Below are 25,161 nucleotides of genomic sequence, written 5' to 3'. Positions count from 1 at the left end.
TTCATCTTTCCCATTGGACGACAGAGGATGAGATGGCTGGATGGCATCACTGACTCGATGGACATGAGTCTGAGTGAACTCCGGGAGTTGGTGATGGACAGGGAGGCCTGGCGTGCTGCGATTCATCGGGTCGCAAACAGTCGGACATGACTGAGCAACTGAACTGAACTGAAGAGTGCCTCAAATATCAGTTGATCCTCAGTTAACCTCTTCATATTTAAAAGTGAAATGCTAGAAAACTGTTTGGAAGTCTGTGGAGCACGGGCAGGACTTGCTGACTGGTGAAGAGTCAAGGTGGCAGTCAATACCTGGCTGCCCAAACTCTAGAACCTGAGACGGGAGGAGGCTGGAGGCTTACTGCCTAATGTGCGCACTTGCACGCGATCCCTATGTTTTCAGTCCAGCTTCTTGCCCCAATCTCAGCTACCCTCTGAGTTTATGATCCTCTAGCTTTTTTGGTTTTAACTTTTCCAGGAATAAACCCCCGATTCTTGTGATGACGAGGGAGCAGTTCCCTGCCTGGGTGGGACAGAGCATAGCAGAAGCATTCAGCTAGCTCTGCGGCTTTCAGCCCCAAGTCTCATTTTGCTTTCTGAAATACCAGGTCTCGCAAATTTTTAAGGCTTTACAGTATTCTGCTGGCTGGATCAGCTTGTTTCTCGTCAGTATTCCCTTCTGTGGGCATTTAGGTTTCCTTCTGCTAAGCCAGTTTCCACTTCTCCATCTACTGTTTGTCTCCATCTATTATAATTTGGATTAGCAAGGTCCTGATCCAGGCTGTGGGGCCTAGCTGCTCAGGGAAATTAATTGTACATTTCAATAGGAAGCAAAGGTGATATAAGACTGCTGCCTCAGTTAACATTAAAGAAGAGAGAGAAGAAATTTATCGTAGATGAGCTCTGGTAGCCAGCAAAAATCAAAACAAGATCAAAAAACCTGTTATAATATATAATACTGAGACAAATTAAACAGAATAATGAATTCATAAGTGCCAAGGGTAACATATTCCTGTGCACTGCTGTTTGCTTTCCTACAAATCTGGTATGTAAAATACACCTAGTATTTAACGAGCTCTTTCACTGAGTTATGATGTATCGGCGGCAGCATTAACGTAAGATCTTTTCCAGTCTCACTTTTCAATTTCTAAACACCTCTAATGAAGAAAAATTCGCAGGTAAGAGAAAACATTTCTTATAGTTCCAATAATAATCTGGTAATTTTTGAGGCTGAAAATGAGCCATTCTTTACGTAAGCTGTAAAGGGACTGTGACATGAAGCCTTTCAAGTTCAAGGGACCATGTGAAGTAGGCCAAGAGTTAGGCATCTGGGAAGAGAGGAGACTGGGGCACCGTGTCAGATACACGTGCAGTCATGCTCCATTCCAGGGTGTGGCCAGCTCGGAAAACGGGCCCAGAAGCACCAAATCTTCCAACTTTTCAAAAGAAGCCAGAAATTTCAATTCTTAAAATGTGACACGTTACAGTGTTTAAATATTGACACTAAAAGAAGTTATAATACCATCTGGTAGAAATAAGATCCTTGGGCAAGTTATATTCAACCCACAGACTTGTCAATTTGTGACTGCTGATATAGGCCATCAAATTCTCCCTTATACACAGGGGCTTTTTTTTTTTTTTTCTCTGCCCAAGAGGACATATCACAACAGGTCCTAGATGTGAACAGGCACCACTGAATCAGAGCACTCAGGATACTATTTTTATTTCCATCAAAGGAACATTAGACAGTCACTGACATAGTCTTGTGTTCTTACCCTGCCTTCTCAAATTACACCCTGGAATCCTGCTTCTCACTATGCCAGGTGGTCATAACATGCTTAATAGGCAGTTGTATAAATAATAAAATAAAATAAAAATGAATAACTCAAAGGACTTAGAGAACATCTTTCTCCCTAAGTTGCAATGGTACTCCATGGGTATCCTGTTCGTGCATGCTCAGTCGCTCAGTCATGCCCAACTCTTTGTGACCCATGGACTGTAGCCTGCCAGGCTCCTCTGGCCATGGGATTCTCCAGGCAAGAATACCGGAGTGGGTTGCCATGCCCTCCTCCCAGGGATCTTCCTGACCCAGGGATTGAACCCACGTCTCTTATTAAGCCTCCTGCTTTGGCAGGCATGTTCTTTACTGCCAGCGCCACCTAGGAAGCTGTATCATACCTCTATGCAGAACAGTAATCAGAAAATCATCTTGTCTTTCACGAATGAAGTTGACTTAAGGTGACTTATAGGTGGCCCAAAAATCAAAATGTCCATTTATTTCATTTTTAATTGCCTGATTAAAGAATAACTGTGTAAGAATGCCCCCTACTAACAGCAAGGGGATGTATGCCTTATGTTTAAGAATGAACTCTGGTTCTTACACAAAGTAAACAGCAAATATCTACTGTTCCTGCTATGATGTGTTATGTTCCTCTCCTGCACTGTTAAGATTCTATGAAAGAGGCTCCCAACAGGCATCCAGTGTGTGCTGACTGGCTGAACACATCTGCCCAAAACTGACTGTGTGTTTCTTGGTTTCCCTAACTATGCGATGAATAGGTGAATGAAAACAAGAGAGGTGGACATCTAGCATCAGATTCTCTTTTACAAGCCAATTTTTACATAGAATTCTAAGATTTCCACAGGTAAAAAGGGAAGTACTCTGGATGAAGGTGGTTGGCAGGAGTTCAACAACAAGCTCTGGCCCCTACCCCTCCCTCCTCTCTGCTACCCACCCCACTCCCGCCCACCTCGCAAGACCTTTGGCCATTGCCAGGGAGATTTCTCTGCTTAGCATCTCAAACTACTTGATTGGGAGATCTTTACCTTCTCCTTTTTATCAATAACTTGATTGCTCCTTGACTCTTTTCTAGGCAATAACATGAGCGAACCACTGTATCTAAACTGACTACCTTGATGACTCTTCTATTTTCATTTTTTTTCATCTTATGCAGCACTCAGAAGCTCACCGTTTGACTGGTTTTAAACTCTATAATTTACCTTAAAAGATCACATTAAGTATACCCTTTGCTCAGTAAATTTTGCAACGCTCTTTGATCAATAAAAAAATTATTATTGCCAAGTAATATGATGGATGTATACAGGGACAGGAGATAACCAGTACAAGTCGGGATAAATTTTTCTTTATAAGAAGAGAATTTAAAAAGCTGAACTATTTAAATGTCATTTCTGACTTAGATGGTTAAAACCAAATCTCATTTATCACAACCAAATACCATGTGAGGCCACTTTATCTAATTCACAAAAAAACGCATTTAAAAATGGATGGGAGCTACGAAACCAGCATTAGAATGTGTCTTGTGCAACACAGGTCAAGCTTCTTATGAAACACAGGTATTATAAGAATCCTCATTACCACACTGCATACTTAAAGGGAATGTCTCACACTGACTTACTTTTTAAAAACTACTATTCCTACAAATTATGTCTCAAATCTAAGAAAAAGAGTATCATTGTCCCCAAAAAACATTAATTAGCAGTCTACCTGAAAGATCCTGAAATTCAGGCTTTTGACTGAAGATGAGGTAGTTAGTGGCGATGAAATGAAGCAGCCAGGTTGAGAGGCAATCAGAGTGGTGAAACTGCAAGAAAAATGTAAAGGGAAATAATATTGCACATAATGACCATCAACATGATGATGCGATCGAGGGAATGGTCCAGGAGAACTCACAGAGGGCCCAATTCCATGTTTAATGTGTCTGGACACGATGCAACCTTCAGCCCACTCTGACAGCAGGCAGGAAAAGGGAGCCTTACTAACAAATCATAATAAAATCACATCAATAAAGAAACCAGATCGAATGAAGAAACAGTTATGGTGGCCACAGGAGCTTAAAGGCTTTTAAGCAGATGCATGACTACATCTGTGGGTAACAAAGTCTACTGGAGATTCTTGAGGATTTTCATTTCAGCTTTTCATCTAAGGTCATGGCCTTCACGAACTACACTTATATCTGTGTGGCAGAGAGGTGATCAGAGTTAATAAAGGTATACACTTGGCCATATCTCAACAAATTCACCTGCAGAGAAAACCAAAGAATATTCTGAGGAGGGAATGTCATCAATCTAAGGGTATTGGTTTTAACATGTATTTCTGTGAGGTTATGGATGAATGGCTGCTTATAACTGGCATGTACGTTGCACTGAGCAGGATTTCCAGCACATTTATCATCCTGAGTTCCAAAAGTTAATAACAGGGAAACTCAGAAACTTGGCCATGACATCATCACCTTGGTGCCAATCCAGTGACACCTCCAACCCATGACTAATCCATCCAACCACGCAATTCAGATTACAGTAATTTGCTGCAGGCAACTTTGGAATGCGAGGCTTTCAATGTTACTGTGGTAAAATATGCGTCACATGAAACTTACCATTTTAACCACCTTTAAGTTTGTACAATTTGTTGGCATTAAGTATATTCACATCATTGTGCAACCATCACCACTGTCCACTTTCAGAAATTTTTTATCATCCCAAATGGAAACTCTGTACTCATTAAACAATAACTCCCCCTTTGTCCTAACCCCCATCTCTGGCAACCACTGCTCTATTTTCCCTGAGTTTGGCTATTCCAGGTAGCTCATATAGGTTATATAAAATTATGTACTGTTTGTCTTTTTTCTGACTGATTTATTCTACTTTATTCTATAAGGTCCCTGAGGTTCATCCATGTGGCAGCACGCATTAAAACTTCATTACTTTTTAAGGAACAAAACTGGGTCATTGGCAGTGATATGGATGAATCTAGTCTGTCATACAGAGTGAAGTAAGTTAGAGAAAAAAATCAAAGATCATATATGAATGCATATATGGAATCTAGAAAAATGGTACTGATGAAGCTATTTGCAGGGTAGGAATAAAATGTAGAGAACAGACGTGGACACATGGGGGAAGAGAAGGTTGAGATGAATAGGGAGATTAGGACTGACATATACACACCACCATGTGTGAAATAGATAGCTGGTGGGAAGCTGCTATATACCACGGGAAGCTCAGCTCGGTGCTCTGTGATGACCTAGGTGCTCTGGGATGGGGTGTGGGGGATGGAGCTCAAGAGGGAAAGGGATATATATATCCATATAGCTGATTCATACTGTTGTGCAGCAGAAACTAACATGACATTGTAAAGTGACTATACTCCAGTTAAAACACACACACATGGGTTTCCCAGGAGGCACTACTGGCCTGCCAATGCAGGAGATGCAGGAGACCCAGGTTTGATCCCTGGGTTGGGAAGATCCCCTGGAGGAGGAAATGGCAACCCACTCCAGTGTTCTTGCCTGGAAAATTCCATTGACAGAGGAGCCTGGTGGGCTACAGTCCATGGGGTCGCAAAGAGTCAAACATGACTGAGCAACTGAGTGCACACACACACACACATGTCATAATATATGCAAACTTCATTCCTTTTTAAGGCTGAGTAATATCTCACTGCATGTATCGCATCTGTTTAATCCATTCATCTGTTGATAAAAATTTAGGTTGTTTCTACCTTTAGGCTAAATACATTAATAGATTTCTTAAGTGAAAGTCGCTGTCATATCCAACTCTTTGCCACCCTATGGACTGTAATCCATTGAATTCTCCAGGCCAGAATACTGGAGTGGGTAGCCATTCCCTTCTCCAGGGGACGGTCTCAATCCAGGGGATGGTCTCAACCCAGGGATCAAACCCGGGTTTCCCACATTGCAGGCAGATTCTTTACCAGGGAAGCCCAAGAATACTGGAATGGGTAGCCTATCCCTTCTCCAGTGGATCTTCCCCACCCAGGAATCAAACTGGGGTATCCTGCATTGCAGGTGGATTCTTTACCAACTGAGCTATCAGGGAAGCCCTAGCTCTCTTTGAGATAAGAGAATGACTACCCACTCCAGTATTCTTGTTATACTCAAAAATAGTATATAAGCAAGAATACTGGAGTGGGTAGCCATTCTCTTCTCTAGGAGATCTTCCCAACCCAGGGATCAAACTTGGGTCTCCTGAATTGCAGGCAGACTCTTTACCATCTGAGCTGTCAGGAAAACGCATGTAAGCAGTAACTAATACTACATTGAAAACAGATTTGTAATCTCAAATCTTGAAGAAACTCAAGTACCACTCTTTTTAAGTTATAATGTGGGTATATTTTAACATGTAAATTCAAATGTCCCTCTGATTTTAATTATGTTGGCGTTGTTCATTTGCTAAGTTGAGTCCAACTCTTTGAGACCCCATGGACTATATCCTGCTAGGCTCCTCTACCTATGGGATTTTCCAGGCAAGAATACTGGAATGGGTTGCCATTTTCTCCTCTAGGAGATCTTCCTGACCCAGAGATTGAATCCATGTCTCCTGCATTGACAGGTGGAATCTTTACCTCGGAGACACCAGGGAAGCCCTGATTTTAATTATACAAAATCGGAATTTTTGAATTATAAGAGATTTTATAGTTCATTTAATACTATACCACATTTTAACAATCTTTTTTCACTTTATGTTTTCACTGATTAGAACACTGCCTACAGGCTGTGACTTCAAGAGAGAGGGAGATCACAGAAATGAATAGCTGGCTATTAAAAGCATGGTTCAAGGGCAGAATTTTATTTTTGAAAAAGATTTAAGATTTTATAATTATGGGCTCTTGGCAAGAAATGAAATGCATCCCACTGGAAAAACTACATTTTGGGAAGAATATACACTGACTCAAGAGGACAGTTCAAACTGAAATAAATAATGGAATTTGTAAAGACATTTAAAAAAATACCATAAAGCAAATGCTACAACATTTAACAGCCCTGTGAAGAATAGTAATGATGGAGAAAGTACCCCTCACCCCCAGCAAACTCACAAGGAAACTGTCAAAAACAAAAATGGTGGCTTGAAGAAACCAAATATCAATGCACAGATTACAAGAAGTTGAACGTAACACTTTAATATGAGAGTAAATAGGACTTCATAGGAGTCACCAAAGTCTGCCAAGATAAGGTTTAAAGGAGAGGAGGAATAGGGCATCTCTACCTCGATCCAAAGGAACTGATCTGATTAGGGGCCGGGGAGGGGAGCCTTTGTTGCACGTTAAGATTCCAACCTGACGGAAATATATGAATCTGAAGGTACAATCATGGTAAAGAACTGAGAGAGGTTAGAGGAAAGTTCCAGCAGAAGTGAGACAGAGAATACCAAATCTTCTTATCTGTACCAAAACTGCGGATGATGTGGGACTTCCCTGGTGGTCCAGTGGCTAAGACTCCACGTTCCCAATACATGGGGCCCGGATTCAATCCCCAGTCAGAGAACGAGACCCGACAAGCTGCAACTAAGACCCGACACAGCCAGAATAAAGAAATATGTTTTAAAAAATAAGTAATCATCTCCTGCCTAAAACTCTTTGTGACCCCTTTCTCTATTAAAATTTTTTTAACAGTATGAATGATGTTTTCCTGATATACAATACAAAACCAGCAGAGATGATAGAGGGATTGCAAATTTCAATTATTCAGAGAGCCACTAGAAGGCTAATTGTGCCAAAAGACAGAAGTCAGAGACGCAACGAGGGAAAGGTCAACCAAAGTCTGACCAACAGATGAACTGGCCGGCAAAGCTCAACCTCAACCTAGGAACTTCAAAGAGAACTGGGAAGAAAACTGATCCTTTTTCTGATTCATGTTGGCAAATTAGGGACTGCCAGGAACAGACTAAAGGAAAACGAGCGAAAGCAGGCTTAATGCTAGCAAACAGAAAAGTCTTCAGAAACGGTAAAATTCAAGCAGAGTTGGTGTCTTAGACTTTAAAAATTCAAGGGGAAAAATAAGGATACTACTCACACAGTCAGAAACTGCACATTCAGGGAAAATAGGTCAGGAAGAATTTCTGACAATACAATCATAATTCTCACGAGGAACCGTGTGGGGGGTGTGTGTGTGTGTGTGTGTGTGTGTGTGTTGGGGAGGGGCACTTAAAGAAATCAATGCAACCAAGCAGAGAGTTCTCTTATGCGTGAACTATATAAAAGGTACTACAAGATAAGGAAAACAAAGCTTGTGCACATTTTTTTTAAAGTATGAAAGACTTGTTAGAATGTATGAAAATGATACATCAAAAATGAATGTGAAAATGCTAGAAAGGATAAAAAAGAAATTTTAACCTAAATCTAGAGAATAGCTATCAATCCCAAGCTCAATGTAATTATATTTCAAAGACAGATAAAGGTTAATCTCTTCTTTAAAATTTGTTTTTCCTGTAATATTAAATACATCTGATCTGAGGACTTGATTATGAGAGAAATGAAAAATAGCTATGGAGATAATAAGAGAAGACCTAGATGCTTTAAATGAATTCCCTTCCATTCCCAGAAATGGACACAGGGATTAATGAATTCATCTCAGCACGGAGGCTGGAGAAGGAATGGCAACCCACTCCAGTGTCCTTGCCTGGAGACATCCAGGGACAGAGGAGCCTGGCAGGCTGTAGTCCATGGGGTCGCAGAGTCACTCACGACCGAGTGAGTGACACCCAGAGCACGGAGGTAAGCTTTTAGTTGTCAGAGAGTCAGTCCTGAGCCCCCTTACGTGGCTCTGTCTTAGTAACTTGGATGAAGACAAACTTGTCATATTTTCCTAATTCTGGATGTCAAAGTTGATAGGGACAACCAATATGTTGTATGCCAGATAACATTTCACAAAGTCCTGATCATCTGTTATGATGGACCAAATACATTCTTGTGAAAAACAGAAGGTTCAGCTTAATGTAAGTCCAGAGTCAATCACTGCGCCCTGACAGCTGTCTCAGGGCAGGCCATGGAATACTAGAGTAACTCCTCACACATTGAGACACTTCAGTGAAAGATGCTTGAAGGAACTGACAAGTCCGTCAACACCTCCAGCAAACAAGCAGAACTGTAAAACACGCTCATGAAGTGAACAGGCATATGGAAGAATGAAGGAATGAACAAATAAACGAGTTCAGACTAACCATCTCTTATCAGTATGTATGAATCATCCAGTGTCGAAGAGAACGCCAGAAAAAAGCCCTGAAGGAGTGAGTCAGCAATCTAAACGATGACTCCATTTTTCTCTCAGGAATCCTATGATGGGATCATTTGAGGGAAATTCAAGGGAAGTTCTATTTTCTCTACTGCCTGTACAGAGCTATACAGCATCACACACGACTGACGCGAACAAGGACCACCATTCAGTTGGGAAAATTCCATATTGGCAACTATCTCCTTCGAAAAGCATTGCTCAAAAACACTATGCTCCGAATTATCTGCAGATGTGTTGTCAGGGCACATTTACTCATGTAGCCAAATTTCCAAACTAATTTTCATCAGTGAAAAAGTGAAACTGAAGTCACTCAGTCGTGTCCAGCTCTTTGCGACCCCATGGACTGTAGCCTACCAGGTGCCTCTGTCCATGGGATTTTCCAGGCAAGGGTACTGGAGTGGATTGCCATTTCCTTCTTCAATTTTTTTTTCCATTAATTTTCATTAGTTCGTAAGGGTAATGGAACTCTTGAGAAACAAACAAAAAAATGTTTGAAGTAATATAATTTTTTTTTTTTTTTTTGAAAAATCAACCAACCAGAAACGTAGGGGCCAATTACCTTGGCTTTTTTGAGCAGGTCGACTATGTCGAGGTTCATGGACGCCAGCTCCCGGCTTGGCATGCTCTGCAGCTGGGTGATGATGAAGAGCTCACAGATGTGCTGCAGTCTGGACACCTGGTACATCTCCGCACAGATCAGGAGGCACATGGCCTGGAAAATGCCAGCTGACGCAAGGAAGGCAAAGAAGAGAGAATGGGCAATAATAACACAGTCTCCTTTCTGACCTAGCCACAGAACAACAGCAAAAACGAAGAAGTGCTGATGTACCAAGCAGTGTCAAAGAGAATGCCTAGAAAAGGCCTTGAAGGAGTTGAGTCTGCAGTCTAAACGATGACTCCGTTTTAAGTGGAATTCATTCACGCTTTTGGACTCAGAAGTGAACCTGTTGTTGTTGTTGTTTTTAATCCTCCAGAGAAAGAGATTCTACCGTTGCCCTTAATAACCAACTCCAGGGCTAATGGGCAATTCTGTCTGTTAGCTATACTAAATCCTTGCGATTTTTTCTTCTGGCTTGGGTTTGTTTGGCTTTTATTGTGGTAAAATAAACGTAACACAAAGTTTTAAGTTAAACAGAACATTACATTTTAAGTGCTTAGTTTAGTGGCATGAAGTATATTCACATTGGTGAGTAATCACCGCCACTCCCTTCTCCAAAACTTTCTTCTTCCTCAACTGACACTCTGTACCCATTAAGCACTAAAATATCCCCCTTCCTTAAACCCCTGCAGTCACCCAGGTTTTTTTTGTTAGTTTTTTTTTTTAAAACACTTCTCTGTATGTCGAATGATTTTTTTCATGTAATTCTTTCTTGTCCCTCTTTAAATGTAGCAAGGAACCAAGAATAGTGTATATAATAAATATTTATCAAAATGAACAGATTATTTTCCTTTCTGCAATCTCCCAGTGCAAATATTCCAGTATGCAGGTTAACTTTCTGTTTATTCATTTTGACTCATTTCCCCCTCACACTTCACCTTTTACCATTTTTAAAGTATTTTGTCTTACAGTTTTGCTGCTTTTATGAGCATTTTTTTCTAATTAGTAAGATAAAACTTAAAATCCAAAGCTTCGATTACTCTAGTGAGAGGGCGACTGAGAAAACAAATTTCCTTATTATTCCAAATCCACTCAAATATTTTAATATACAAATTTTTCCAATACCAAAATAATAAAATACCCAGTAACAGACATTCTGATGAGAATCAATGCTTTCATTTTTACTAAACAGCAATGATAAGCCAGTCTCTAACACTAACGACTGTAACTGACTCCAGAACATTCTATAGATGGCTGCAAGACCAGAACTGATTCAATTAAAAGAATTTTCTGTCCTGGAATTTCTAAAACTTTTCACTAGAGGGCTCATGACTTATTTAAAACTCAGGAGATTTCAATAATAAACATTTCTGAATGTAAAACTAAAGCAGTCAGCCTGAAGAGAGGTATGGTCTGAAAGGTGTATTTCCTTTTTATATTGGCAGGGTGCCTGGCCTGGTCCTGGTAACCAAGGCCTCAGGCTCCTGGACTCCACCACTGGGGCTTATTCTGGTTGTATCTGCAGCGGGAGCCATCTGGTGGTCAAAGGATAAAAAAAAACTAGTTAAAAGGGGCTTCCATGCCTGCATCCCAAGGCTCCGGGTCTGTGGCAAGGATTCTGCAGTTTATCTAAAGTGCCTCCAGGTCCAGCGAACCTGCAAAACCTGGTCCACTCTGCAGCTGCCACAGACAGTTCCCAGTCAACAGTCGGTGAACAGGGAAATAAATCCTACAGTCCACTGGGCATTCTAAACCACTGAAGAAAAGTTTTTGGATAAGTCTGCTTTAGGAGAGTATGATGTTACTCTTCCATACTGCAATAGATCTTGCCTACTGGACTTTTCTAATTAAACAGATATTTTGGCTTCCCTTGTGGCTCAGCTGGTAAAAAAAAAAAGGCAGCATTTTTAGTATTAAAAGTTGGAAAAAGGCCATCCTCTGGGCTAGAGTGACAACCACAGGAATCTCAGAATATTGAAATTTCTTGAAAGTGCCTCAATCAGAAGTCAGAGCCATAAAAGTGGCTGCCCAACCCTATTCTCCTCATGAAAGCACAGTGTTCTGGGGAGCTCTCCGCCCTAACCTGCGGCAGTGGAGTAGCCGCTGAGTACCATGAGACCCCTCCACCTCAGAGGGCCTGCCATGATCAGCGTGCTGTCGGCGCTGCAGAGACACGTGAACTTATCCCAGGGTCTGAGAGCCCACAAGAGGCACCCAATCACCACTCCTGCACTTGAACTGACTATGAAAATTCTCTGTTGTCCCAACATCACCTCCACCTGCTTGGCACATTCCATGATGTCAGCTCCCACAAACCTTAAATGAAAAGAGGTTTCATAGAAAGCAATGTCTCAAAATGGATTATCAGGAAAGAAAGAATTATGAGATTCCATTTAACATGTGCTTGTTGCTTAGGTCTTGTGTCCAACTCTTTTGCGACCCCATGGAGTGTAGCCCCCGCCTCTGGCTCCTCTGTCCATGGGATTCTCCAGGCAAGAATACTGGAGTGGGTTGCCAATTTCCTTCTCCAGGGGATCTTCCCGACCCAGGGATTGAACCCATGTCTCCTGCATTGTCAGGCAGATTCCTCACCACTGAGCCACGAGGCAAGCCCAACAAAGGAGAAAAGGGCAGTAGAGGATGAGATGGTTAGGTAGTATCACGTCCACTCAATGGACATGAATCTGAGCAAAGAGAAGGCTGGGAGACAGTGGAGGACAGAGGAGCCTGGCGTGCTACAGTCCATGAAGTCTCAAAGAGTTGGACATGACTTAGAGACTGAACATCATCATCATCTAACGTGTATAATGGCTCACCTGGGCAACAGGAGTCTGTATATAGATATTCCAAGAATGACAAGAAAGTCTCTTTGGAAACACCATAAACTGGAATCAGAACACTCTTTGCTTCCATGTAATTACCGTTAAACATGGCTGCCATCACTTCACACCGGGCCACCAGGATGGCCCTGTGGGCCGGCACCGTCGTACCTGTAAGGTTCAACAGGGAAACAAAGCTAAGGGCCATAAGCTTGCTGAGTTCCTGTTCTAGCAATTTTCCTTCTAATCAGAATGGTACTGCATTAGGCACAGCTAAGCTGATATTCAGAAACCAGATGTGAGGGTGATTAAAAGTCAGAGACTTTTTAGTTTTTTAAATAAATTGAAAAATTAAAAGAGTTCAAAAGTTGGCTTTGAAAGGAACAATTTGCAAGTCAGGCAATTATTTGTTACTTAGTTTTTATTTCCTGAAGCTAGAAACACTGAAATGAAATATTTTGCTACATGTTTTTATAACAAAACATCTATTCCTCTACAATTGGCTTGAAATACCACTACCCACCCCTGCCCAAGTGCCCTCCCAAGGAAACACAGCCATTACTCACAGTACAGTCTTGGCTGGGCTTCCATGTATCAGAAACAGGAAAATAAATCATGCTTAGCCTAAGCAGTTCATAGATCACAGCAAGAATGGCAAGGGAAACTCTTGTGGGGCCAAAGGCAACATTTCAGACTTCATGGAAAATTCAGAAGAGGATGGATGATCTAGTCCCCCGCTTCCTCCCTGTCACAGTACCTCCACAGGGAACCTCCCCTTCCTAGATGAATAAGGCCTGCTTGTGGGAGGGCCAGGGCTGCTTTAAAGTTTAAAGGCCCCTCAGCATATATCTTCCCTGGTGGCTCAGAGGGTAAAGCATCTGCCTGCAAGGCTGGAGACCTGGGTTTGATCCCTGGATCGGGAAGATCCCCTGGAGAAGGAAATGGCAACCCACTCCAGTACTCTTGCCTGGAGAATCCCATGGATGGAGAAGCCTGGTGCAGGCTACAGTCCATGGGGTCGCAAAGAGCTGGACACAACTGAGTGACTTCACTTTTCACTTTTCAGCCTATATGCCTCACTGAAGCACATGAAACTGAACTGACTCTCCAGAGAAACTTGCTAAGCCCTCCAACTACCATGCCAAGGGACCACGGCTGTTGCAGACGGGACTCAGCTAGCCTGGGGCTCACCATTCCCACCTCCTGAGGAAACCACGAACCTACAACCAGCCTTCAGCTCAGTCTAGATCAGATCAACAGATCGCCATCAAGCATCTGCCACGTGACAACCACCACGTTTGGAATGAATGTACAAAGGTGAGAAATATGGAGCTACCTCACTTTGGAGGCGCCAAACTTTTATTATCTTTCTGTTGTTTGTTTAAATTAATTTATTTTAATTGGAGGCTAATGACTTTACAATATTGTGGTGGCTCTGCCATACAGTGACATGAATCAGCCACGGGTGTACATGTGTCCGCCATCCTGAACCCCCTCCCGATCCATCCCCAGCCCATCCCTCTGGGCTGTCCCAGTGCTGAGTGCCCGTTTCATGCATCGAACTTGGACTGGTGATCTGATTCACATATGGTAATACACACATTTCAGTGCTATTTTCCCAAATCATTCCCACCCTCGCCTTCTCCCATAGAGTACAGAAGTCTGTTGTTTATATCTGTGTGGAGACGCCAAACTTTTAGTTTGGTGGAAGACACCACAGCCAGTGTGAGTGACAAAACTCTCCCCCTCCAGAAAGTAGCTCTATGAGCCAGACTACTCTGCCCTGCCCACAAGTCTGCATCCGGCAGCCCCCAAATCTCATACTTCTCAGGGGCATATATTCTTCTCCAAAATATTTAGTTACGGGGTTCTTCATGCTCTTTAATATCCAAGCACAAAATCTTCTGGCTCAGAAAAAAAGAGGAAAAAAGTTCCACGTAAGCCTAGTGCTTTCTCCAAAGCCAATAGCCCCTCAGGATCCACATGCGATGCACGACAGAGCCAGTTCTGTGCTCACTGCCCGGCACCCGCGCAGACCCATCTCCCGTGCGTGCAGGAGAAGTCTTAGGAGTTCTCCTGCCAGGTCCCCACACCTACTAGCAGGCAGCCTCCCTTCCTGACCCCCTCTCTGACTTTCAGTCACCCGCCCTCAGTGTTACAGTGTCCATCGGTCGGGGGGTGACCAGTTTCCACAATGAAAGTGTGCTGGATGTATGTGTACACAGCAATTAACAAAGAATTCAAATAGGCAATGCAATTTGACTTCCAACTTGAAGATTCTAAAATCTTAAATAAGGAGCCATGAAAAAAGAAAAAAAAATAGGAGTATGGCTTAAATAAACAATTTGGGGTAAGCAGAGGAATTTAAGATTGGCAAAAAAAAAAAAAAAACAAACACCTAGTAGATAGAAGTAGATGGGAAAGAAACTTGGGTAACCTTGAAACTTGAACAGAAACTTCCTGTTGATAACTGTGGTTACAATGGAGTTACAAAACCAAGAACAGAACACGCAGGGCCTTCAGGCATTTTCAAGGCCCACTTCAAGCTTGGAATTGAGTTTGAAAAATCACTACACCCCCAATCAAGAAAATATCCATTTCTGTTTCTCACTCTTTCAAACTACTGTTTTGGTGTTATAAATTGTTCTACTGTGAGACTGTAATACAATACCTCAGTACAGCCACATTTTTAAACACTGTGTGTGTGTATATATATACATATATATAAGCAAAGTATAAAACATGCTAAATGAAAATAATGTAGTGATTATTTACACAACAGCAATAGGCTAGAGCTGAAGAATTACAGGGGGAAAAAGACATTAGTTTTCTAGTTAACAGATAAATATGTCCTTTGAAAACATCAAGACCTAAAGTAACTTTCCTTTGTAGTATTAAATTGTTACTTTTTTTTTTTTTTTTCAGAAAAGTTTTAAGAGTGAAACAACAGTTAAAGCCCAGTTTCTAGTAACTTTGCACAGATTATCAAGGATCCTTATTTTTATTACATACTAAAATACTACATTTTTCATACCTTCTTCACACTACTTGCCAAGTTTCAAAAATGAAATTTTTAGAGTCATTCTTTTGTTTTATCCTGAAAACAGGAAACTTGTCTAGCTCAAGAGAGGTTCAGAATATGTACTAAGTAAACAAGACAGAATGTAGCTCTGTAATAGTATTTTTCATAAGGCACAGATTCAAATGTCAAAAGGAAACATATCTTTCTACATCATATCCAAAAGTTTACTGTGACTAGTTTTATTTAATGGAAAAAGACACAAACTTACATACACACTGTATACATTTATATATTTGTATATGTGTACATTTGATGACTATTTCAGTCATAGTTTTATATCTCATGTCAACTCCAGTCAGTTGTCAGTGATGTCTGAACAGTTTTTAAAAAGGATTTGCTGCAGCCCAGGATTCAGCACAGAAAACCAGTGTGGTCTGCCTATGAGGCCTCTAAATGTGCCTTTCCACGCACCATCATCTCCATCCTCACGACCAGTCACCCTCTCCCAGGTAGAAACCAGCATCCCCGTTTCACAAGTGAGGAAACAGAGGATCCGAAAAGCAAAGTAACACAGCCAAACCTATTAAATAGTAAAAATGCTTCCAAGCAAAACCCTGACCTGCTCTGTCACTACCGTCTCATCAAGCTTAACACTAGAAAGGACCTTTTAGAATCAACATGATTGACGGTCTTCACTTTGCAAATGAAAAGACTCCAGGAGGACATACGGAGGACCGGCCCAAGGATACATACACACTGTCTGGAAAGCAAAGCCAAGGCTGGAGCTAGGGCTGCAGACCCTCCCCAGGGCAGTGACCACGGCTCTAGGAGCTGCCCTCCCCACACGCCTCAGAGCTAGGCGGCCTCTCTCCCAGTGGATGGCAGAGGTCCCGCTGGCCCCTGCTTTCACCCATTCCTGCTCCTGTCCACTCCTGGCTCCCTTGGGGGCCTCAGGTGTTGAGCTGAGGAGGCTACAAAGGGCATTAGAGCAGCTGCCACGTGGTATCCGAAGGCATTACGGGGGCTCTTCAGGTCCGGCTGCTCCCACGGTGGGGTACAAGCAGGTGCCTGCGAAGGGTCGGTGGGTGGGATCACCGAAGAAAAGCAGGCTATGAGAGTGTTCTCTGTATCACTGCCCTCTCTCCTCTCAGTGTAACATATATTTTCATGCATTGCACACTCCCCATGAAACTCTTTTCAACAGGTTACACTAAAATAATAGTGTAAAATATTAAAATAATATTTTACTATATTATTGTAAAATAATATCTTACACTATTATTTAATAATATTTAAAAATATTATTTTAAAATAACATTGCAAAATAATATACAATATTATTAAAATAATACTGCAAAATAATAGTGTACAATAATTGGTGTCAGTGCCTACTATGCAAATTATAAGGAAATTTGGTCAACTGTGAGCCTACTTTTCTCCGAATCCCTTTTTACATAATTTCAAGGTCACTGACTGTCCCATTCTCAGTAGCCCACACTCACACTGCAGCTACTAGCAGCCGCTTACCCAAAGGCACCTTGGAAAGTTTCCAATTCAGTTTGTCTTGGCAAGTGACCAGAGTTAAAAGCAAAACAAATCCTTCTGGTGAACATTTTTTAAAAGTAAGGTACTATTAGCTGCCGTACATTTCTACCATAAAATTAAATTAAATCTTCCTTTTAGTAACAGCCCACCTGAAAGTGTACTTAATTCATTGGAAACAACTTTCCTAATTAAAGGTATTTCACAATTCATTTTTAAGACTATGCTTTCAATCTACTAAAGTGACAAAGTATCCAAGCGAATAACAATAATGAGCATTAAAAGGGCTCATCTTTATTAAAATTAGGGAGCATTACTTTCCAACAGAGCTAAAAAGCAGCAATTGCTCTGAGTGTCATTAAGAAGTAAATGCAGTGATAACTACAGACGCCTGATGTAAGCCAGGCTTGACCCTAAGCAAGAGTAGTTCCTTTTGCTCAATTAAAAAGGAAAAGAGCTGAAAACATAAACTAGACGTAATGTTAAATGTTGAGGGGGCTAGTTTCAAATGATTTAAAAACTACGACCTTAAAGAAATACACAAACAAAATACACAAGTGGGTGATCTATAACATCGGTCTATCCCCTGCTAGTCCCTAAAAGTTAATGAAGCACTGGGTAACAGTAACAACAAACTAAGGAAAATATAAATTCATTTTCTTATTTTAATAAAATATTTCATTTCCCTAGAAAATGAAATTTTCTAGAAACTGTAGAAATTTGTAGAAATTCAAGTACTATTAACCTACATCCTACAATAGAGAATAGTCATTCCTTCACCCAAAATACTCGAAATTGAAACAGAAAGTTAAAACAAGAAATTAAAACAAATAATGAACTTTGTAAAAACTGAACCGTACCTTGTATTTCGAAGACAACATCAGCAAGCATTGGTTTATTAAGGAAAAACTTGAGGGAAGTGTTATAAAACCACAGAGGTTTTCTGGCTTGATAGGTTTTGCAGTTCCTTAGGCAATTAAACTATAAGGAGAAATAAAAATACGAGAGGAAATATTATACAATATGCGTTGATAATCTGCTTAGAGAACGTGGAAATCTCTGCTGTCTAAAGGAGTAATGATTACCCCCTCTATGGCATCTCTGGTCACAGCTTTCGTGGAAACCTGCCCTCGAGAACTACATCTGCTACCTGTCGAGAGCACCAGTGCACTACGCAGCACTCACAGCAGCGAAGGAGCTGGCTAAGTGAAGAGTCTGCAACTGACGATGAGGGGCGCTGAAGCCCCCGGACCTTTGTCGCCTGGGAAACAGACAGCAGTAGCCCGGCCCCATATGAACGCCTAGTAAAACGTGTTCGCATATACAACCTGCTTGTCTATTCACTAGTTACGAAAATATATACACAGAATTTAATTTGCAATTAAGAAAACACACATATTTTTCACCGATCACATCAAGTTCTACTGCTCACTAGATTCAACGTTCATACACCTGGGAGTGAGGAACTAAGGCATCTTGATCTACAACCTTATAATCCCAAATATCTCTCCTGCCCACAGTCCCGATGCATGGAATCTATCAGAGGCTGCCTGCATCTCTCATCTGGAGCTCTAGAAACCCTGTCCCATGACCACACCGATCTGTCCTCTCCCAACTCCTAGCTGGAGCCTCCAGTTAACAGTGAAGAAGGCTGGGCATCTCCAGCCTTCCTCTGCTCCCCACTTAGGATCTGGTGCTCTGTGTACCCTTTCTGTGATCCTTCAGACAATCCCTTCTGAAGGAAAGAGCCCCAGGGAATGAGAGCCAGCCCCTCTCCCTTCCTCCATCACCCATTTCCCTGGCTGACTCTCAGAACCTCAGGCTGGGTCAGAACTTTTGACCCTCTGCTCAGCTAGACAGGAAATTCAGAATGCTTTATCTCTAAGAAATAACCAAGTGTACATACAACATTAGCAATAAGAATAACAGGCACCTACTCCCCACTCTGAGTTAATCTACTAGGGTGGGAAGTTAAAACATTTGGCGAGAAGGAAAAAAACCTTATCCTGCCTCTCAAAGAAGAACATACACTCCAGGATGATATCCATGAGCAAAACAGACAACCAAAACAGGATTATACAAACCCTGCTCCTGTAATCTAAGTTCTTATACACAGTATTCTTTAATACACACTGAAGGAACTGGGGGTGAGGACTTGGGGGACTCCTACACATAAAGCACAGGAACAGTCAAAAAGCATCATCAGAACCTGAGGGCTAGCAGGGGCTTCAGAAATCAGTCTAGAGATAAACTGTACCCCATGGATGGAGGAGCCTGGAAGGAAGGCTGCAGTCCACGGGGTCACTGAGGGTCAGACACGACTGAGCGACTTCACTTTCACTTTTCACTTTCATGCATTGGAGAAGGAAATGGCAACCCACTCCAGTGTTCTTGCCTGGAGAATCCCAGGGACGGGGGAGCCTGGTGGGCTGCCGTCTATGGGGTCGCACAGAGTCAACACGACTGAAGCGACTTAGCAGGCATAGATGGAAGTTCTTCATGGTTAGGATTGGTTAGAATGGTTAGGATTCAGTAAATCCTATAAACTATGCCTGATAAACTATGCCTAGTTTACCCCTCATTCTAGAGAAAGCCCTGAGAAGACTTACTCAAAGCCACAGGTAATTTGTGGCAGACACAATATAAACGGAGTATTTCCTGATTCCCAATACTCAAAGATGAGAGACCCCCGGGAAAGCACAGGAGGAAAGCACACAAGAACCCGTGTCCTCCTGTGCAAAGGAAGGATTTAATTCAGTTCCATGGACTAATACAGGCCCCAGCTTTCCCTTCCCCAAGAAGAAGTTGTTTTATTCTTGCTACTGAAAGGAATGACTGTTCAGAATCCAACCCAAGGAAAAGCTCAGGTTTAGAACAACAGGCAACACTTCTGTCCTAACCATTTAGGTAAGGTTACGAATTTGTACATCATGAATGCATGTAGATGTATTTTAGGTATCAATATATAAAGATTCTGCATCTGTATAACAGATTTCCTTGTTTCCAAGCCTTGATTTTTTTTTTTTTTTTGGGCCACACCACATGGCTTGCAGGATCTTAATTTCCTGACCAGGGACTGAACTCAGGCCACAGCAACGAAAGCCCAGAATTCTAACTATTAGGCCACCAAGAACTTCCAATTATGCCTTGAATTTGAAGAAAAAAAAAAAAAAAAGCAAGGGCAGAAGTTTGGAGAGAATATATGTATTTTCACTGGTCTGTGAGCAAGTTCATGTAGAGAACTTTTGAAAAGCAGAGTGCAAGTCTATAATGCACATTTCTACAAAAGCATTATTTAGCTGAATTAGGCTATAAGAGCTACTACCCTGCCATACACCTGCACAAGTGGCCAGCTTCTGTATACCTGCTTCAATGTGCTATGAAAACAAGCAAAGAATGGTCTTATCCTTTAATTCCATATTTTGTTTAAAAAGAGATCATTTTTTTTTTATTTAAAGAATAGTCAGGAATCTTTATAAAAACTTAGTGCAGTTTTGAAACATTAACTTAAAATGTTAATAAACTTAGGTTGTAGCATTGGCAGTCATCTGTATAAAAAACTAAAGAAATAATCATTTTTCTTACACTTAACATAAACCTCTATTCTGCTAAGCAGTGCACACAACTTGCCTTTTTATCTACTGTAGCCGATTTGCTTATCACAGAATCTGAAATAAGATTTTGGCTAAATTGTTTAATGTAGTCATCTTAAAAGTGAACAGATTTACTCTTAAGGCTCTTACAGACTCTGCAAAATCTCAGTTACTAGGGTTTTCATGGGCAGTAGTTTATGACCATATACAAAGTCTGTATTTCTATAATCTTTGAACCTAACATATGATTTGAACTCTATACTGGATGAGAAACAAACCCTCAGCTGCCCACCTAGTCAAGGAAATTTCTCGGAACTCTTGAAAAAGACACACAATGAGACTGCCATGCCCCTGAAAACTGTTTGGAATGAAACTGTGAGCAGTGAGGAAGCATCGTCTCCCATAAGCCTGACTATAACTAGGCAAATCCAACAGCCTTCATTCTTAACATAGACTGCATATTCCCAGAGTCCCAGGGGAATGTCTCAGGGAACAGAATTCACAAACCAACATTTTAAAGACATGACTCATACATATTTGAATTCTAACATGAATTAAAATCAGACATAGCAAGAAATCACGTGTTTATATTTAAAACATTTAAACAGCAAAAAATAGACTTAAGGAAAAAAATACATTATCAACTTTCCTCATGACTCCATAGTATATTCACCTTAGTATACCAGTTATAATTCAGAGAAAGTAACTTACAATAAACTAATTTACCTTTCCTGGTGTTTTTAAAATGCATTTAACTTTCTCAATTACATTTGAAACATCTCCAGAATCTTTCAATTTTTTCCTGATATCATCTTCTAACTCTTCCCACTGGAAGGCACCTGTAAAAAAATCAATATATATTGAATTTTTTGTTAAAGCAGGAAGAAAGATAAATATTTTACTGAGTATCAATGTTCCTCTTTCTTTTTGTTTAGTATTTTCTTTTAATTTTTATTTACCAAACATATATTCTTACAATTACACTAAAACATTTAAACAGCTCTCACATTTAAAAAAAAAAAGTTTCCCTTCACCTAAACTATTTCTCAAAAGCTGGAGTCTTCTTCCTGAACAGCTGCCACCTCTTTATAGAACAGGCGATGAGCTAATGATAACAGCAATGGCTAGAATATGAGTTCCCATCACAAGAGGGCCAACACTCAACTGATTTACTTGCTCTGAGTATGAGGCGGATTCCGTCCTTTCTAAGGCTGGATTCAGTGATACCAATCATGAAGGGCAGTGACTACAATCAGGCAAAGGAACAGAATGCATTCAGAAGGTTTCATGCACTGTCAGGGTCCGATGAGGATGTTCCATAGCCAGTTCTTACAGAACCAACCAGAAGAAGAGAGCTGGATAATTTTCTGTAGAACCACACAACTGGGACATTAAAAAAAGAAAACTCACCCCACCCGGTCCCTCTCACCCTTTTCACACCAACCCACTTTTAAGCCGTCTCTTCTTAGGTTCACTTCACTCCTGTCAGCCTCTCTTCCTCTGTGCCTTACAGTCTCCTCGTCCAGGATCAGCAAAATGTCTCCCCTTCCCCCAAACACGTCTCTCTTTGGCCCACAGCAGTCTCCTACCTAGCCTCCCTACTCCCAATTGGCCTTTTCCACATCAAGTGAATCTTATTATCAATGCAGCTAAGTTTCCAAAAGTGCATTTCTGTAGAGATTACCCCCATCCAGCCCATCCCTTATAGACAGTCCTAAATCCTAAAAATACAACTCAAAAAGATACAGAGTGGGTGGGCACAGTTGGGAGACCCAGGTTCTAGTTCTATCTATGCAGTTAACAACTGGTATGAATTTAGCTGATTTATGTCTCTGGGTAACTTGAGATCCTTTTCTATTTGCTCTTGGTCTTTCTCTTCTGGTATTTCCCTTCAGGTATCCAGAACTTTGCCAGGTGCCTTCATGAATACTGGGGAGTGGAGAGGGCACGGAATGAACATTTACTGAACCAGTGAGATTAGGCAGTTGCCACCAGGCTGTAGCAAGGAGATCCAAAACTAATCTTTTAGAATCAGATTGGCAGTCCAGTTGCTCTCAGGCCTCATTAGAGCTGAGCCCTGCAGCGCTTGGCATCCTTGCCTATCTTAAACTTCTCCTTACCTGTCCTTCATGACTACTACAGTGTATCCTGGGAGAGGGGTGGGGGAAGGAGAGTCCTCATTTGGGGCATTTGCTGTTCTGCGGGGTACATGCTCCCACCATGGCCAAGTTCAATACAACACAGAACACACCCTTACTGCTAAGTCACTTCAGTCATGTCCGACTCTGTGCGACCCCATAGCCCACCAGGCTCCTCCGTCCCTGGGATTCTCCAGGCAAGGACACTGGAGTGGGTTGCCATTTCCTTCTACAATGCATGGAAGTGAAAAGTGAAAGTGAAGTCGCTCAGTCGTGTCCGACTCTTAGCGACCCCATGGACTGTAGCCTACTAGGCTCCTCTGCCCATGGGATTTTCCAGGCAAGAGTACTGGAGTGGGGTGCCATTGCCTTCTCCGAACACACCCTTAGGAACAGGTAAATACCACTGCCTCTCACACGTTGGCACTAGCTAGCTCCAGGGCACCCCTGCCTCTTCTTAACTTTGGGCACTCTTTTTCTGACTTCACTGTTAGCTCTTCTCCCTCCTCAAATTCCACAAGGCGTACAGTCTAGAACAAGCCTATGCTTTTTGTTTTCCTCTTCCTCAAAGAATGATTTTTAACTTCAAGTCACATACTCTTTTCACAATCTGATGAATTCTCTGGATCACTGCTCTAGAAAATTTCCCATGCACACATAGCCAGTAAAGTCTACATAAAAGAGAAGGATCCCTTAGAAGCCAAGGGACTCAGTTCAAGAAAATTCACTCTATGCCAGTGATTCTCACCCCTAGCTATATATTACATTTACCTGGATGATCTTTTATAAAATACCATTGGAGAAGGTGCCATCCCCAGATGGATTACATTAGCATTTCTGGGGATGGGGCCCAGACATCAATTTTAAAAGCCTCCAGGAAATTCGAGCGTGCATTGACTGCTGATGACTATTGCTCATCCTTTAGACATTTTATCCACTTTCAAAACCCAGGGTCAGTGGCATGCAGCAAACAGTACATGGAAGTAGTTCTGACTGATACTCACACAAGTTAAAGGAGAGCACAGATATTGTTTCTTAAAAGTAAAGTTATGTTAACTAAAGAACACCTACACAGTATCTCCATTCAGAAGAGTATCAGAAAGAAAACAAGCATCAAATCTAAGTGTATTAAGATTAGCAATAGGTAAATTCCTACAGGATATTAATCTGTTTGAGAACAGACACAGAAAGATCCAACAACTGAAAAGAAAAGTAAGCCTAGGTTATAAGGGCACTCTAATGACCGGGTTCTTGCCATAATTAGAAATGCTAATCAAATCATCTTTGACACTTAGGTGTCAAATACAGCAATAATAAGACTGAGATTTCTTTTCTTTTCTTGTGGTAATAACATTAAGTGTTATGCACTAAGCTATGTCTGACTCTTTTGTGACCCCATGAGTGTAGCCCCCCTGGCTCCTCTGGCCATGGAATTCTCCAGTCAAGAATAGTGGAGTGGGTAGCCATTCACTTCTCCAGAGGACCTTTCCAATCCAGAGATCAAACCCAGGTCTTCCACATTCAGGCAGATTCTTTACAGTCTGAGCAACCAGGGAAGCCCCAATAACATTTAACATGTGTTCCATTTTCTTAACATAGTTTTAATACACTGCTGCGGGTAAGTCGCTTCAGTCGTGTCCGATTCTGTGCGACCCCAGAGACGGCAGCCCACCAGGTTCCCCCATCCCTGGGATTCTCCAGGCAAGAACACTGGAGTGGGTTGCCATTTCCTTCTCCAATGCATGAAAGTGAAAAGGGAAGTCACTCTGTCATGCCTGACTCTTAGAGACCCCATGGACTGCAGCCTACCAGGCTCCTCCGTCCATGGGATTTTCCAGGCAAGAGTTCTGGAGTGGGTGCCATTGCCCTCTCCACTACTGCTAACAATAGGCATAGTACTATATGTTACAGCAGAGCTCTAGATGTCATCCTACATAACTGATTGTGATTTTAACTTCTTAGAGCACTAATTTACTTAGTCTTACAGAGCATGATCTACCCATGTGCATTCAGCTGTTCTTTTATGCAGTGCAGAAAAGAGCATATCACAGAATAATTTCAAGAGCTGGAGAATACTACGCTCATTTCCACAAATTCATTTACCCTGGCAGCATTTCAATAAGTGATGTGAAATTCTAAGGGCCATCTGTGGCAGGAAGAGCTCAAAGCTAAATTCTTGATGCTCTTACAAAGATTTCAATTGCTATCCATCTGAGATCCTGTGACTCAGGAATTTGCCAGCATAAAGGCTGTACACAGTATCATAAGAATGTTACAATTGTATGCCATTTAAGGATTACTCCTCAAGACCAGGAAACTGCGGGCCTCACTTTTCAGATTATTCCTCCTTCAGTGGTAAAGAATCTGCCTGACAATGCAGAAACCCAAGAGACGTGGGTTTGATCCCTG

General features: G+C 41.6%; 1 protein-coding gene across 1 annotated transcript in view; it reads right to left on the bottom strand.

Annotated features, from left to right (window-relative positions):
- RHOBTB3 (Rho-related BTB domain containing 3) overlaps nt 1-25,161 on the bottom strand; it is a gene marked incomplete at its 5' end in the record, with an annotated part of 57,746 nt that overhangs the window by 4,303 nt on the left and 28,282 nt on the right. Inside the window, 5 exons of the mRNA XM_010831998.1 lie at nt 3,502-3,598; nt 9,600-9,766; nt 12,455-12,628; nt 17,882-18,002; nt 21,341-21,453. Of these exons, the coding sequence (XP_010830300.1) occupies nt 3,502-3,598; nt 9,600-9,766; nt 12,455-12,628; nt 17,882-18,002; nt 21,341-21,453 (672 nt within the window). The remainder of the gene's footprint in view (nt 1-3,501; nt 3,599-9,599; nt 9,767-12,454; nt 12,629-17,881; nt 18,003-21,340; nt 21,454-25,161) is intronic.

Source organism: Bison bison, unplaced genomic scaffold, assembly GCF_000754665.1.
Source record: "Bison bison bison isolate TAMUID 2011002044 unplaced genomic scaffold, Bison_UMD1.0 scf7180017864533, whole genome shotgun sequence".
Lineage (NCBI taxonomy): Eukaryota > Metazoa > Chordata > Mammalia > Artiodactyla > Bovidae > Bison > Bison bison.
This window is presented reverse-complemented; position numbering and strand designations above follow the sequence as displayed.